This window comes from Podarcis gaigeae, assembly GCF_964106915.1.
Source record: "Podarcis gaigeae genome assembly, chromosome: 6".
NCBI lineage: Eukaryota > Metazoa > Chordata > Lepidosauria > Squamata > Lacertidae > Podarcis > Podarcis gaigeae.
Genome location: NC_139682.1, coordinates 2,193,649 through 2,210,687, shown reverse-complemented (window position 1 = coordinate 2,210,687; position 17,039 = coordinate 2,193,649). Strand labels below are relative to the sequence as shown.

The window sequence follows — 17,039 nt, the reverse complement described above, 5'->3', positions numbered from 1 at the left end:
AAAGGCCCTGGCTCTGGTTGAGGCCAGCCTAACCTCCCTGTGGCCTGGGACCTCCAAGATGTTTTTGTTTGAAGACTATAAGTTCCTCTGTGGGGCATACCGGGAGAGGCGGTCCCGTGGGTACAAGGGTCCTAAACCAGCACCTTAAACCTGACCCTGTGCAGTGCAGTTGGTAAAGCACTGGATGAATGTAAGGAGTCTCGCCGTGGCATTCTGCACCCGCTGGAGTTTCTGGGTCAGTCTCAAGGGCAGCCCCACGTACAGCAAGTTACAATAATCCAGTCTGGAGGTGACCGTCGCGTGGATCACAGTGGATCATAACTGGGAAACAGGGGCAAAGCAACTGCTTATATGCATTCCTGAAAGTCTGGGCCACTCCCACTGCCAACGTGATTGGCTGTCTAAACTTCCAAGCTGCGAATCATGACTCAGAGATTAAGGGCCAATGGCAGAGACCCAAATCCTGAAATGTTCTGTGACTGCACATCATGTCTCAAATCAGAACACAGGAGCTCAGAATCCTTGGCCCAGACTCAAGCTCAGGCAAACACAAACCACTGGATACATAACAGTTCCATTCATGGTTCACCAACACATCAATTATCTAAGCTTCTGGCCATGGAAGGACCTTGTGGTGGTGGTAGTAGTAGTAGTAGTAGTAATAATAATAATAATAATAATAATAATAATAATAATAATAATAATAATAATAATTTATACCCTGTCCATCTGGCTGGGTTTCCCCAGCCACTCTGGGCAGCTTTCAACAAAGTATGAAAATACAGTGGTCTGTTAAACATTAAAAGCTTCCCTAAACAGGGCTGCCTTCAGATGTCTTCTAAAAGTCTGGTGGTTTTTCTCTTTGACATCTGGTGGGAGGGCGTTCCACAGGGCGGGTGCCACCAACAAGAAGGCCCTCTGCCTGGTTCCCTGTAACTTGGCTTCTCGCAGGGAGGGAACCGCCAGAAGGCCCTCGGAGCTGGACCTCAGGGTCCAGGCTGAATGATCGGGGTGGAGACGCTCCTTCAGGTATACTGGACCGAGGACGTTTAGGGCCTTAAAGGACAGCACCAACACTTTGAATTGTGCTCAGAAATGTACTTTTTAATGAGATCGCCTCCTAAATTTGTTGGCCCAGAGATAGAAAGAAGATAAAGCCCCTACCAAAGAAGAATGGCAGATCAAGTTGATGGATTATGCCGAAACGGCTATAAAATGACCGGAAGAATCAGAAATAATAATAATAATAATAATAATAATAATAATAATAATAATAATACCTTTATTGTCAATGTACAACCTGTGTACAATGAAACGGTAAGACCAGGAATCAGGAAGAACAAAATTTTAATAAGGAATGGGGAAAATTTATAACTTGTCTTAAATACCATTGTAAACAGTTAAAATCATTAGTAGGAATATCACTTGTAGTTTAATGGTGAATTTTGCACACAATAGAGAGGTAAAAGATTTGGGTTGTCATAAAAGATGCAGGAAGAAGTGATTAACAACAGGACCCACAAAGGGCAGGAGGGAAGTCCAAGAGAAAAAGTTTGGGAACCACTGATCTAAACAAAAGTCCATCCACATTTTTAAAAAACTCAGACCCTTCTCCCTAAGTGTCCAGGGGTGTTTGAATACGAAGGTTTTCCCAGTAGTGATGTATGGAAGTGAGAGCTGGACCATAAAGAAGGCTGATAGCCGAAGAATTGATGCTTTTGAATTATGGTGCTGGAGGAGACTCTTGAGAGTCCCATGGACTGCAAGAAGATCAAACCTCTCCATTCTGAAAGAAATCAGCCCTGAGTGCTCTCTGGAAGGACAGATCCTGAAGCTGAGGCTCCAAGACTTTGGCCAGCTCATGAGAAGAGAAGACTCCCTGGAAAAGACCCTGATGTAGGGAAAGATGGAGGGCACAATGAGAAGGGGACGACAGAGGACAAGATGGGGGGACAGTGCTCTCGAAGCTGCCAGCATGAGTTTGACCAAACTGCGGGAAGCAGTGGAAGACAGGAGTGCCTGGCGTGCTCTGGTCCAGGGGGTCACGAAGAGTCGGACATGACTAAGCAACTAAACAACAACAAATGGACAGGCACATTTTTCTAAATTCCAAGTACATACATCTTTGGCAAATGTAGAAAGAGATTTGAATGGCCGCTTACCTCTGGGTGAATGCATGAAGCATAATGGACCCAGAGGTCAGCTTACTGAATCCAGTTCCATTTGAAGTTGAGGATATATTAACACCCCAATTAACACCCCTTTTCTTCATTAGGAAACCGTTGGCAGAATATCGACAGACCCAACACAGCATGTGAGTACCAGAAAGCGAAGGAGGCACAAATCAGGGGCAGAAGAAATGAAGAAGCCATCCAGACTCACAACTCATTTGATCCCTTGTGGGCAAACTAGGCCAGCTGGGACTCCCAATTCCCAAAGGTACACAAATTTGGGCCACTGGGTACCCAGTTTCTTATTCATGATGTTTTTAAGGAGAGATTTGATGGCCATCTGTTCTGGATAATTTAGCTGAGATTCCTCCATTGCAGCAAATGGGGCTGGAGGGTCTTTTCCAACTCTGCGATCTATGATTCTATGAGATTTCAGCTAAGCCATAACCAGAAGCTTTGTCTTGCCAGAAATCCCCAAGCACAGTCCTGGTTCGGGACTTGCTTTTGAACTTGACACCTGCTTGCCGGGATGATCAATATTTGTTTATTTGGGAGGATTCAACCTATAGACAAATATTTGGTGATTGGTAACAGCGGAATCCATTGCATGGGCCCTCGCTTTTCCTCCTTGGTGGGGTATATAAATGCCACCCGTTTTTCGTGAGACAGACGGAGGAGAAAGTGAGGGAGACGAGACTTTCTACGCAATCTAGGTAGGAAACGTCCGCGTGCACAAAAAGTGGCAGATTGTCACTCAGGAAAATATTCCTCAGTCGTGCTAAGTAGAAGAATTCCACTTGCTTAATTGTGTTACTTTGGTATGGCATTGGAAGGGGGGGGGGAATTCCAGATAATACAAAGATACGGGACACCAGGGGTCATCTAGTCTGACCCGCTCTGGAACAGCAGAAAGCAAGCCTGCCTCTCCTCCTCCTCCTCCCTCTCTCTTCTGTTTCTTATCACACCGACGCCATCCTTTTCAACAGGTCCAAGGACAGAGGATGTTTCCGGTTTTGGCCCTCGCCATCTTCTGCGGCCTCCTGGCCCAGAACACCCAAGGATATGCCAGCCCTCAGGCCGTTGTCAATCTTGGACCAGAAATGCTTCAGCGCTGTAAGTCAAGGGTTTGCGCAAGGGACTCTAGGGGGCTCTTCCCTGACCTTGCCTGGCACTGCTTCCCTTTGCTGCATTGATCCAGACGGCACATGGATGCTCTGCACATTGCAATCCAACACCCGTTTTCTCTCCTCATGAACAAGCCTCAGCCGATAGAAGTCTGCGCCCCTTAACCCTCAGCTTCCAAGCAGGAACTAAGAAGGGCCTGAGCCACTGCCTCCATTCATATTCAGGAATTGGCTGCATTTATTAGGAAAAGGAGGGACGCGGGTGGCGCTGTGGGTTAAACCACAGAGCCTAGGACTTGCTGATCAGAAGGTTGGCGGTTCAAATCCCCGCGACGGGGTGAGCTTCCGTTGCTCGGTCCCTGCTCCTGCTTACCTAGCAGTTTGAAAGCACAAAGTGCAAGTAGATAAATAGGTACCACTCCGGCGGGAAGGTAAACGGCATTTCTGTGCGCTGCTCTGGTTCGCCAGAAGCGGCTTATTCATGCTGGCCACATGACCCGGAAGCTGTACGCTGGCTCCCCTGGCCAACAAAACGAGATGAGCGCCGCAACCCCAGAGTATGGCCACAAATGGACCTAATGGTCAGGGGTCCCTTTACCTTTTCACCGTTATTAGGAAAAGGACTTCCTTCTTTTGTGTTGTATACCTGACTCTTGGCTGTAGACATAATTTTCATTTGAGCAACGATGGTTAAAATGTCCCTTCCCTCTCCTTTTTAAACTGCTTGGTCTACACAAGAGGGCGGCGTTCCCCTCCCTAAAAAGTTTGGGAACTGCCGCTCTGGGTTCTCAAGCCCACAAGCAGAATAGTCCCTCTGACCCATCAATCTCTAACTTGCCCTTTTCACATTGGCTTGCAGTGATTTCCCACCGATTGGACAGCCAGGCTCTGGTCGGCCGTCTCCAGAATTTGCCCCTCCAGAGCATCCTGCAAGGCGGTTCCGGCGGATTGCTGGGCCTGGGAAACCTCCCCGTCCTCGGAGGCCTGGTGGACGGGCTTCTGGGCAACATCTTGGGGTGAGTTGTGGGGTGTGACAGCCGGAATCTGGAGTGCGCCACCAAAAAAAGACAACTTAAAATGTCGCGCCTTCTCTGCAAGGTCCAGAGTTTGGCAACAGGAGAGCAGCCTTTATTGTGGTGGCTCCCCATCTGTGGGATGCTCTGCCCAGAGAAACTTGCCTGGCACCGTCCTTGAGGCACCAGGCAAAAGCATAATTCTTTACCCAGGGCTTCAACCATTAAATAATCTATGGTCTGTTAAAGCTGGGGACACGGGGGACCGGTGTTATGATTTTATTATTATGCCGTCTGTTATTACGCTGTTTATTAGGCTTTATTTCTGTGCTCCATAAAATGTCTTCTAAATGTTGTGCCCTTCCCATTCTGAGCAGGGTGAAGATCAGAAACATAGAGCTTCTCCGACTCGACATCCGTTTGGATGAGGTAGCAAAGCACATTATTGTGACCGTCCCAGCAGATGTGGAGATTGAAATAAATCTGTGAGTGCTTCCCCAGGGTTCTTTAAGGGTGGCTGGGTGGAACAGGACACAGGCGGACCGATAGGGGAGCCTGGGTTTTTCAAAGAAGAAGATCAGTGCATTCCAACACAGAAAGATTTGTGGATTCCGTCCCTTGTTGTTGCTGTTGTTTAGTCATTTAGTCGTTTAGTCGTGTCCGCCTCTTCGTGACCCCCTGGACCAGAACTCACCTGAACTCACTGCCGGCACATCTCAGATGGGCACCATTGCCATTGATTTGTAAATTGGACCAGCTGTGGGGCCCCGGTCCCACCTAAACCACTATGCATAAAGCATATTATATGATTAATATACAATCAATAAAGCATTCGCCATCTATAAAACAGTACTAAATAAATAGCAATTAAAAATAAGCTAAACCGCTATTATGTTTGTAGACATACAAACGTTGTTGTTTAGTCGTTTAGTCATGTCCGACTCTTCGTGACCGCCTGGACCAGAGCACGCCAGGCACTCCTGTCTTCCACTGCCTCCCGCAGTTTGGTCAAACTCATGCTGGTAGCTTCAGGAACACTGTCCAACCATCTCCTCCTCTGTCGTCCCCTTCTCCTTGTGCCCTCCATCTTTCCCAACATCAGGGTCTTTTCCAGGGAGTCTTCTCTTCTCATGAGCTGGCCAAAGTCTTGGAGCCTCAGCTTCAGGATCTGTCCTTCCAGTGAGCACTCAAGGGCTGATAGGTTTGATCTTCTTGCAGTCCATGGGACTCTCCAGAGTCTCCTCCAGCACCAGAATTCAAAAGCATCCATTCTTCGGCAATCAGCCTTCTTTATGGTCTAGCTCTCACTTCTCACTTCCATACATCACTAATTCCATCCCTAAAACCTTGTAAAGCTGCCATGTACCATTGACCCATCTATCTTAGTATTGTCTACACTGACTGGCAGCAGCAATAGTTCTCCAGGTTACAGACAGCGGCTGCCTCCCAGCCCTACCTGGATTGAGCCTTCTGTATGCAGAGCAGGTGTTCCACCATGGAACTACCCTTTGGGTCACAAGCCAAAAGAAGCAAACCAAGTTTGCTCTGGAGGACACAGTTATACCACGTGAAGGTCTCCCAGTTGTGCTGCAAGGGAAACGGTGTGCTTTGTCAAATGTCTAGATTTTAGAGAATCTTCGTAGAGTTGGGAGGGACTCCAAGGGTCATCTAGTCCAACCCCCACAAAGCAGGAATTGCAACAAGAGCATTCCTGACAGATGGCCATCGGAGGTGATGTCTTACCTAAAGTATGTCTTAACGCCCCTTTCCTTCTCCGTTTTTAGGCCACTCAATCTAGGCAGGCTCCTTCACGTGAAGCTGTACCTGGACATCCAGGTTGCAGTTCGAATCCTGACAGACCCAGTGAGCGGCCATGTGAAACTGGTCGTCGGAAATTGCCACAATAACCCTGGCCACCTTAGAATCACCCTCCTCAACAAGTGAGTATGGAGTCATAGAACTGGATAGATGCCAATCCTTTTGGATAAAGAAGGAGACTGGGAGGAAAGGCGGTGGCCTTCAAGATCACAAAAATGTCGAGCTGGAAGGGCCCTCTCGTTCAGCCCCCTGCAACGCAGGAATCGAGGACTCCTCTGTTCCTTTCTGCATCAGTTGCCTTAGATCATGGGTAGGCAAACTAAGGCCTGGTGGCCGGATCCCGCCCAATCGCCTTCTCAATCCACCCTGTGGATGGTCCAGGCATCAGTGTGTTTTTACATGAGTAGAATGTGCCCTTTTATTTAAAATGCATCTCTGGGTTATTTGCGGGGCATAGGAATTCGTTCTTCTTCTTTTTTCCAAAATATAGTCTGGCCCCTCACAAGGTCTGGGGGACAGTGGACTGGCCTCCTGCTGAAGAAGTTTGCTGACCCCTGCCTTAGATAGCCACTCCTCTCTGCCTAACAGTAGAGACGGCACTGTTCTGTCCGCACTGTCCCTCACTTATTGCAGGGCAAATATGACCATGGGGGGGTCCCTGCTGAACTCACACACTGGCTCCTTGGGCAGTGCAGAATCACGACCACACAGGCTCCCTCCTGCAGATGTTTGCAGAGGGCTGTGGGGACTGACCCCCTGATGGGACAGAGGGGTCAGAGCAGCGCACATGTCCCTGCCCTGACACGTTCTCCCTTCGTTCCAGCAAAGCACCTCTTCTCCAGACCGTCAATAACCTCCTGCGAGCAGTGACCGACATTCTGGAGAAGACGGTTCCCCATCTGCTGCAGAAAGAGGTGAGTCGTGTGCGGCTTCCTTCTGGTCCGCTTGCGGGGCACAAAGGCCAGTGGTCCTCCTGGGGTCTGGGTTGCTGAGATGCTCCTGAACTGCGCATGAGAGCAACGCGCATGCAGACACACTCCATTGTGAGCCCCTGAGAATGGCTGCTCTCCCTTGTCAATCACCTGAGTGGTTTTCTCCTCTCCCCCCCCCCTTTTCTTTTTTTGGCAGCTCTGCCCACTTGTCAACATGCTGCTAGAAGATGTGCTGAATTTGCTGCAAGGTGAGAATCTTCCCCAGGGTTCCTCTGCATTTGTCTCCTCTGTCTCCCTTTTCCTTATCCCCAAGCACTTCAGCGGGAAAGTGTTGTGGAAGACAGAGGCCACAGCCACATAATAATAATAATAATAATAATAATAATAATAATAATAATAATAATAATTTATACCCCTCCCATCTGGTCGGGCACCCCCCAGCCACTCTGGGAGGCTGCCAACAAAATATTAAAATACAATAGTCTATTAAACATTAAAAGCTTCCCTAAACAGAGCTGCCTTCAGATGTCTTCTAAAAGTCTGGTGGTAGTTCTTCTCTTTGACATCTTGCAAGAGGGCGCTCCACAGGGCGGGAGCCACCACCGAGAAGGCCCTCTGCCTGCTTCCCTGTAACTTGGCTTCGGTCCAGTATACCTGAAGAAGCGTCTCCACCCCCATCATTCAGCCCGGACACTGAGGTCCAGCGCCGAGGGCCTTCTGGTGGTTCCCTCGCTGCGAGATACAAAGCTACAGAGAACCAGGCAGAGGGCCTTCTCAGTGGTGGGTCCTGCTCTGTGGAACGCTGACCAATCAGACGTCAAGGAAATAAGCAGTCATCTTATCTTTAAAAGACATCTGAAGGCAGCTCTGTTTAGAGAAGCTTTTAATACAGTGGTACCTCGGGTTAAGTACTTAATTCATTCTGGAGGTCCGTTCTTAACCTGAAACTGTTCTTAACCTGAAGCACCACTTTAGCTAATGGGGCTTCCCGCTGCTTCCACACCACTGGAGTATGATTTTTGTTCTCATCCTGAAGCAAAGTTTTTAACCCAAGGTACTATTTCTGGGTTAGCGGAGTCTGTAACCTGAAGCATCTGTAACCCAAGGTACCACTGTATTTAATGCTGTATTGTTTTTTACACTTGATTGGGAGCCGCCCAGAGTGGCTGGGGAAACTCAGCCAGATGGGTTGGGTATAAATAATAAATTATTATTATTATTATTATTATTATTATTATTATTATTATTATTGAACAACAGAGCAGGCAGCAACAAAGAAACTCTGGACTCCACCCACACACTGCAAAATTGGTTCACTTCCACCAGCCTTGCCTGCATTGTATCCCAGCCAGCCTCTCCCCTGGGTTGACAATTTCTCCCTCTGCCCTTCTCCCCCAGGCTCCTCGTCATCCTATGTGCATGGAGACATGATCCAGCTGCGACCCTCGTCCACCTCTCTCCGCAATGGAGTCATGCAAATTGGCTATGAAGTAAATCAGGGATGGTTACTGCCGGGGGCGGGGAGGCCAGGAGCGTCTCGCCAGGAGGGGTTAAGGATGTGGCCCTCGGGACCTTTATGTTTTCCTCCACGTTGCTTTGCTAATCTATATCTTTTGAATCATTAAAAAATGTCATGCAACATGGGGATTTGAGCCCTGGTCTCCTTGGCCCATGTTCAACGGAGGATGTGGGTTATGCTGGCCTCAATCTAACAAGTTGTAGCTGTCACTCAACCACTTTGATTGGCAGAACTGGCACTGTTAGAGGTGCTGCGTAAGACCCTTTCCACATGGGTAAGAACTCAATTTTTTAGAGTAGCTGCACCTACACTTTGGACTCCCTGCCTATTGACGCCAGACAGGCACTTTCACTGTACTTTTTTGGGTGCCTGCTAAAAACATTCTTGGGGACAAGGGTGGCACTGCGGGTTAAACCACAGAGCCTAGGGCTTGACGATCAGAAGGTTGGCGGTTCGAATCCCTGTGATGGGGTGAGCTCCCGTTGCTCGGTCCCTGCTCCTGCCAACCTAGCAGTTCCAAAGCACGTCAAAGTGCAAGTAGATAAATAGGGACCACTCCAGCGGGAAGATAAACGACGTTTCCGTGTGCTGTTCTGGTTCGCCAGAAGCGGCTTAGCACTGCTGGCCACATGACCCGGAAGCTGTACGCCGGCTCCCTCGGCCAATAAAGCGAGATGAGTGCCACAACCCCAGAGTCGGCCACGACTGGACCTAATGGTCAGGGGTCCCTTTACCTTTACCTAAAAACATTCTTGTTTAGACAAACCTGCTCAGAAAGGCAAGCTTAAGTCTACTGTTGATTTAACTGTCCAAAGACCTTAAATTATCATTGTTCATTTTCTTATTGTTTCACTTTTTCTGCAGTCAAACAGTGCGTAATTTTTTAATGAAAAAAATTATTTTTTATTTTTTAATGAAATGAATGCATAAAATAAACCTCTCTGCCCTGACTCCTCTGTTGGAGGAAGTGTGCCTCTCAATGCCCATTGTGCGAATCACAAGTGGGGAGAGTCTGGCTGTTGCACTAAGAACCTAAGAAGTGCTGGCTGCAGGATCAGGCCCAGGATCCTGTTCTCACAGTGGCCAACCAGATGCCTCAAAGGGAAATCCACAAGCAGGATCTGTGCGTAAGAGTAGCGCTCTCCCTGTCCTGAGGTTTCCAACACCTGCTATTCAGTAGCATTCCTGGAAAGCTTGCATTGCTGCAAAAGTTGGGGTCCCCTCCACACCTGCTGGCAACTTATAACCATGTATAGAATGCCCAAATTCATGTGTCAGGGTTAGACCCAAATTAGGCTGGGCTCAGATAGATCCTGTTTGCTCTTCTGGCTTGTCTTTCCTTTCTAGGGCACCATCCGCCTGCCTGGAGGGCAGAACTACATCGTCCCCTCTGGCACTGCCCCCCTTCCCCATGCGCCCCTGGGCGACGCTCCCATGAACATGCTCCTCAGCGACCACCTGCTGAGCGCGATGCTCAGAGCTTTCTTGACTCCAAGGGCTATAAACATCCACAGTCCACAGGAGGTACTGTGCTGAGTTCATTTTAGCATTTCAACCTTTTTAATGCATTACAGTCGTACCTTGGAAGTCAGTGGAATCCGTTCCCGAAGTCCGTTTGACTTCCAAAACGTTTGCTTGGCTTTTTCAGCCAGACAGGTTATAGCGAGTAATTGTGAAATATACTGGGAATCGAGAGTGGATTTCATGCTTTTTGTTCAGTTCATAGTGGTGAGGAGGAATGGATGTTCCCCCAGAATGTCTGCTTTATATACATTATTTACACAATGGGCCCCACGTGATTGGCTAATTCCGGGATCCACCTGTAGGCCAATCAGGTTGCGGATTCACTTCCACCTGGAGCTGGATTGGGTGGCTCCTGTGGACCAATCAGACTACTGCATTCTGGATCCTATTGTTCTAGGACCAATCAGACTGCTGCATTCTGAATCTTATTGTGCTAGGACCAATAAGACTGCTGCCTTTTGGATCCTATTCAACTCAGTACATAACAAATTGGAAAAATGCAAAAGAGCTAGGGGTGAACCAATGGAGGACAAAACTGAATAATATTATAATTTTAGAATACCCTAACTGTGAAGATACATAGAATGAAAGGGCTTAAGGTCAGTGAGAAAGAGGAGGATTGGTTAGAGAAGATATTGAATAATTTGGGTAGGTCTGAACAATTTGGGGCAATTAAAATGTTAAAAGTTAAATAAACCTTGTGGAGGGAGAAGTGTTAAGATATACAGAAGTGTACATATGGTTGATTTGAATATGTTATTATTGAATATGTATATTATTGAAGATGTATACCCAGTGTATCAGCCGCCTGGTGGGTTTCACTGCTTGTGTTTTGGTGGTTGGTAAAAAATAAAAAACAATTTTTAAAAAGTTTGAAAACCAAATCACGGCTTCTGATTGGCTGCAGGAAGCTCTTCCCATCCCCCAAAATAAAAATGAGTCCCCTGGTTCTAATTAATGATGACGTTCAGAGTTCCTCTTTTGCTGCTTTGAGCACTTTGCAGCAGCGAAGCTGTTTCTCACACAGCCCTCTGTGGAAAGATAAGTGGGGTAGTATGCCCCCCCACCCAATGTTTTCCCCACCACAAGTGAAAAACAGTAGAGAGAGAGAGCGAAGGAGTCTGGGTTAACCTTTGCTTTGAGGGAGAAAAACCAAGAATATAAACTCTTTCTTCTTCTTTCTGTTTCTTCAAAGATTACTGCATTCAGTCAACAGATGGCAGCTCTGTCTGGTTTTAAGGTCAGTATTTTTAAAGATCCATCATTTCTAGCCTCCCTATGCCAAATACGTATGTATGCATGTATATGCATATTATTACTTCTACTGTGGCAGGACCTTTGGAACTCCCCGCCTATTGACACCAATCAGGTGTCTTTTGTGGGTTTTTTTGCAATGCCTATCCAGATGGAAAGCGGCAAGGATTTTCATCTGTATGTAGTTTATTTGCATCTTAATTATTTGCAATCTTAATTATTATTTGCATGTTATAAATAGCTGCTTTTAATCATTTCACAGGTCCTTTTACTGCTTTGTTGTTTTCCGCAAACTGCTTTGAGGATATTCTTTGCAACCAAGTGGTATAAAAATGTTATTAATCAATCAATCAATCAATCAATCAATCAATCAATCAATCAAGGCTTGATGCATAGTCGTAATATCTATGGAGCAAAGTGCTAAGTGAGAGTCTCTTCGAAGCCTAATTGTGCTCAGGGGTCTCCTCTTCATGTTTTGGATCTTTGCAGGGCGCAATACGGGCCTTGCAGGTCTCCTACGGGGCTCCTGTCCTCGCCCTGACCGTAGGAAGGATCGAGGTGAAGCAGAATATCGACGTCAAGGTGTTCAGCAGCCGGCATCTCTTCACTGTTCGTGCTGTAAGTAGCTGGGACACCAAAATATAATGATGATGATGATGATGATGATGACAATAATAAATTTTATTTATACCCTGCCCTCCCTGACCAGAGCCGGGCTCAGGGCAGCTAACACCAATAAAATCACAGTAAAAACATAATAGGGGAAGGGGGGCGGAAACGTCTGCAACCCTACCTCCTCCATAGGGCGGAAGTGGCATTGTGAAAAGCCCACCTGGATCAGACCAAAGGGACTGTGTAGCTAAGCATCCTGTCTCTCCCAGAGGCCAGAGAGATGCTCCCATGAAACCCTGAAGCAGAGCATTCCAGGAATTCCCCTTTTCCCCAAGGTTCAGTTCAGAATGCAGCAGCATTTCAAGTTAACAGCAAATCTTCTTTTCAATCACAGACGGTGACTTCGCTTGGGGCCGTTTCTGTGGCCGGAGGGAGCCTGAGACTCACTCTTCACCTTGAAGGGTAAAGAAAAAACACCAATTTATTTGGCACCACAGGAACGTAAAAAGAGCCTGCGCTGGGGAAGGCAGCTCAGATCAGTCGCATTACCGTGCGATATTGGGGATGCCTTGAAATCAGCAGGCCTTCTCTCTCGCACGCAAAGAGCAATATATTGCTGTGTATTGCCGGGTCAAAATCGTTACAGTGGTACCTCTGGTTGCGAACTGGATCCGTTCTGGAGCCCCGTTCACAACATGAGCAGAACGCAACCTGCCTCTGCGCGTGTGTGGGTCGCGATTCACCGCTTCTGCGCATGTGCGCAACGTCATTTTGAGCGTCTGTTCATGCGCGAATAGCGAAACCCAGAAGTAACCTGAAAATGCTCAACCGGAAGCAAAAGCAACACAAGGTATGACTATATTGCATTATGTGATTTCAAAAGTGATTTTGGCCAATGTATTGAAAAACGGAACAGCGCTAAAACAGACCATACAATTTGTGATATTACCATGCCAAAATTGGGGGTGGGAATAGTTGGGGGGAGGCAAGGGATTGGGCTGCAGACCCCAGTTGGGAACCACTGCTCCAAAGCAACATGAGAGGCTAGAAGGGGAATGGGACTTGGGGGGCGGAAATCCACTCTGACTGCTGCAGGAGCCGCCAGAAGGAATTGTTGGGATGCGTCCAAGGGAACGGGGGCAATTGGCAGGCCTCCAGCTGTCTCCAGCCCACCAGCCGGCAGCCGGGCGATAGCCGGTCCTTGGAGCAACATGTAAACTGCGACTCGAGCCTCAGAAACCTCCAGAGGCTGAGCACACAAGCCAGCAGAGAAAATAACTCTTTGCAACAGAAGGGCAGAGAGAGGCTGTGTAAAGCATATTTACAGGCATTCAGCATCAGGACAAAAGGGAAAACATGTCTTCTCCCCTTTGTGTCCAAGCAAAGGGGCATAAGAAAAAGCTATACACAAGACGGAAGTTTCCAGCAAGCTGTGCTGGAGTGTAAACAGGCATGTGACATCTGTTTTGAGGTGGAACGGAACATCAGTATCCTAACCGGAATTTCATCAGATCATAGAATTGTATAGTTGGTTTAAAGACAACATTTCAGGTTGTTGCTCAGATGCAACAAAGCCATTCCTTAGCAAAGAGAAACTTTTAGCCAAAACACATTTTATTATTATTATTTTTTATAGAAAAATAATAATTCCTGTTTTATTGTTTCTTTTCAGGATTGACAATCTCTCCTTGATCAACTCTTCTGTTGGGAACTTTGATGTAAGTAGCATATCCCAAGAATGCAGAGGCTAAGCCTGTAACCCAGGAAAGTCCCCCGTTCAAATCTTACCTCAGCCGCAAGCTTAATAATGTGATTGACTAATTCCGGGGCTGTCCTGTTGGCCAATTGGTTGCGGATTCACTTCCACCTGGAGCTGGATTGGGTGGCTCCTGTGGACCAATCAGACTGCTGCCTTTTGGATCCTATTGTTCTAGGACCAATCAGATTGCTGCATTCTGGATCCTATTGTTCTAGGACCAATCAGACTGCTGCATTCTGAATCTTATTGTTCTAGGACCAATCAGTCTGCTGCAATTTGGATCCTATTCAACTCAGTACATAACACATTCCTTCCTTCATTTGTGTTTCAGGTGCAGCACCTGACGGGCGCAATTTCACACCTGGTGTCTGCCTTCCTTTTACCACATCAGAACCGTAAGGATGAGCGGTGGCAGGTTGGAGGGGTGGGAGGCAATATATACTGCACAGGGTCCAGTGATCATCTTCTCTGCCTTGCTGCTGGGGCCCGGCCACCCGGGGGGGTCAATCACTGGACTGCTGCATGATGTCCACAGCCATGGAAAACATGAAGTCACTTTGATTCCTATGCACAAAGACAGCTGTGCACATCAGTCCAACGCTGTTAGGTGAAAAGTCTCCTAAACAGGGCAGGGAAATGCAGCTGTTTTCTAGAAGGGCTTTCGGAATTGCATTGTATGAACTTGCCTGATCCAACACTTCTGGACTCAAGTGCAGGTTGGAACCCGCTCTTTACTGCCAAATTAGAGCAAACATCAGTCAGTTTTTCTGTGCATTGATGTTTGTTCCGATTCAGTGCTAAAGAGTGGGTTTTGCCAGGAAAGTGGATGGGCGAAGGCAACACCGCTCAGAAAAGTGCTTGGCCTCCTGCTTTCTAGGCAAGGGACTAGCAGAAGTGAGGAGAAGCCCTTAGTTAGTCTCCAGATTCGGCACTAACTGAATGTTGCGCTGCAATTCCTGGCTCAAAATGTGCTTGAAATGCATCCAGAAATACGTACATTGCCAGAAAATATTTTTGCAGACTTAAATTATTATTTTTTTGCAGATTAATGCACAGACATAATAGTCTTATGAAGGAACACACATGAATATAAATATATATCTAACAAATTAATATAATTAATATAAAAATGGCACAGAGGAGTAATGGATTGGTTTGCCCCTTCCCCCAATCTTCCTCCTCCTCTCTCTTTCCTTGGGGCGTTGACTTTTTGATCAGGTTGCCTGTTAAATCATTCTGATTAAAAATAATAATTCTCACAGTGCCCCTGGCTGTTCAGTCACATTATTTGGCTGATCTGTGTCACAGGTGCCACAAGTGGCCCTGCTAGCAAAGCTTTATTTATTTCGTGAAATTTGAACATTGCTTGATAATACCAAAACAGACAGACAGACAGCTCACCCTGTGTCCAATGCCATGTGTGAAAAGGGCGATTGCATCTGTTCTTTTTCGTGTCCCCAGCACTCATGAGATTTTTCTCTTTCAGATTTGCTGGCAGAAGGCTTCCCGTTGCCTCTGGTGCAACAGCTGGGCATTGACCATCTCAATGCTGCCCCTGGCCAGGTAAGAATGGTCTAGTCCAGTGGTCCCCAAGCTTTTCCACCCCCTCGGTTCCATAAACGCCTCCCCTGTGACCCCCCCACCCTGTAAAAAGCATTATTCAGAACAGCGGTTTGCACAACCCACTAAGGAAGATAATAACAGAAGAAAATTTGAAACGGCAACGATTATCCATTGACACACACTATATTCAAAATCCAATGGTTCTACTAATTCCCCAAAAAATGATGAATCGAGTGATGCCAGCTTCTCAAAGTCTGCTAGTCATTTAAACATTTCTCTTTTTTAAAGGGAAATTTCCTTATTCCGAATAGGATTCCTCACAAGAAAAGTTGACAGCTATGCATTTAAATCTCCAGAGCCTTGTGGAGCAAAATGGCTGTGAGCGGCTCTTGGGAGCCCACACGCCATAGCCAAGAAGAAAACAGTAATATCCAAGGCAACACGATGACCAAATGCAATGATACGATATCAATATATACCCTTTATATAATATGAGATATATGAAATCACATAAACAGAAAACTTGTGAATCTCTGAAAGTCACAAAATATGCACTCTTAATGCAATGTATCAGATTCTTAACTCGTGATAAAGCTTTGTTTATGGAGTCCAACGCCGCTGAAGTAGTTTGCAAACAGACGTTGTGAACAGTGATTCCTGATATACCCACTGATACATTGCTTCTTTCAGAGACTTGCATAGTCTTCAAAGACTTTCAGAAACTTATAAGACTTAGGATGATTTGGTTTTATGTTTTCAAAATAATCCATTAAGAGGGCATATTTTGTGACTTTCAGAGATTCACAAGTTTTCTGTTTATGTGATTTCATATATTTCATATTATATAAAGAGTGTGCAGTGGTACCTCGGGTTACATACGCTTCAGGTTACAGACTCCGCTAACCCAGAAATAGTACCTCGGGTTAAGAACTTTGCTTCAGGATGAGAACAGAAATCGTGCAGCGGCGGCGTAGCAGCAGCGGGAGGCCCCATTAGCTAAAGTGGTTCTTCAGGTTAAGAACAGTTTCAGGTTAAGTACGGACCACCGGAATGAATTAAGTACTTAACCCAAGGTACCACTGTATATTGATATCTTATCATTGTATTTGGTCATCGTGTTGCCTTGGATATTACTGGCTATTGTTTGCAAAACTAGGGTTAAATTGTTTGGTTACTTGAAATGATGGCCAGCATTAACACGACTGTCTTCCTTCTCACAGAACGCTCTTCTGCTCTTCGCTCCCCCCTTGGCTTCCTGAATGTGGGGGTCATCAGACGGAAAGATCCTGGAACAAGATGTGTAACGCTGCTGCTGCTTCCCTTCCCCCTTTACGCCTCTGCTTTCGTAGGATTGTAGAATGGGAAGAGACCCCGAGGGTCATCTAGTCCACCCCCTGCAATGCACGGGTCACAACTGAAGCACCCCTGACAGGCAGAGCTTTGGACCTCTGGAGCCTGTGACATCCCTTGGCTCTCTGCTTCAGGGGCTCAAAAGCAGCAATGGATCCTTTGCAACGTGATTTCCGGAGCTAATTTGCCTCCTGCCATTTGGGAATGGCACAAATGTCAAAGCTAAAAGTGTTGGCACCTGAGTCTTGAGACCACGGGAAATCCCATAAGGCTGGCGTCAAATCCTGCTCTTGGAAAACCTTGCCTTGAATGTCTGTTGTTTGAAAGCAGTGGAGTGTTTGCCCCAGAGTCCTTTTGCAGGGTTCCCTCTGTGAATTGCTAAGATGTTCTGCTTGCTTAT

General features: G+C 46.8%; 1 protein-coding gene across 1 annotated transcript; it reads left to right on the top strand.

The window, feature by feature from the left end:
• Positions 1–2,826: 2,826 nt before the first annotated feature.
• Positions 2,827–16,569, top strand: LOC310847828 (BPI fold-containing family B member 1-like). The gene is made up of 16 exons (XM_083745951.1): positions 2,827–2,884; positions 3,158–3,284; positions 4,155–4,311; positions 4,686–4,793; positions 6,093–6,248; positions 6,950–7,040; positions 7,255–7,306; positions 8,457–8,548; positions 9,925–10,101; positions 11,297–11,341; positions 11,845–11,973; positions 12,362–12,429; positions 13,640–13,685; positions 14,058–14,121; positions 15,213–15,289; positions 16,510–16,569. The coding sequence occupies exons 2-16, from the start codon at positions 3,173–3,175 to the stop codon at positions 16,546–16,548; spliced, it is 1,413 nt and encodes a 470-aa protein (XP_083602077.1). The 5' UTR covers positions 2,827–2,884; positions 3,158–3,172; the 3' UTR covers positions 16,549–16,569.
• The last annotated feature ends 470 nt before the right edge of the window (positions 16,570–17,039 follow it).

What these genes read in the sequence shown, in the direction of transcription:
- LOC310847828 (XM_083745951.1), top strand. Translation starts at nt 3,173, where the DNA reads ATGTTTCCGGTTTTGGCCCTCGCCATCTTCTGCGGCCTCCTGGCCCAG. An exon ending in AGAATCACCCTCCTCAACAA is followed by an intron (nt 6,249 to 6,949) that starts GTGAGTATGGAG and finishes CCTTCGTTCCAG; the next exon opens with CAAAGCACCTCTTCTCCAGA. An exon ending in CCTTTTACCACATCAGAACC is followed by an intron (nt 14,122 to 15,212) that starts GTAAGGATGAGC and finishes TTTCTCTTTCAG; the next exon opens with ATTTGCTGGCAGAAGGCTTC.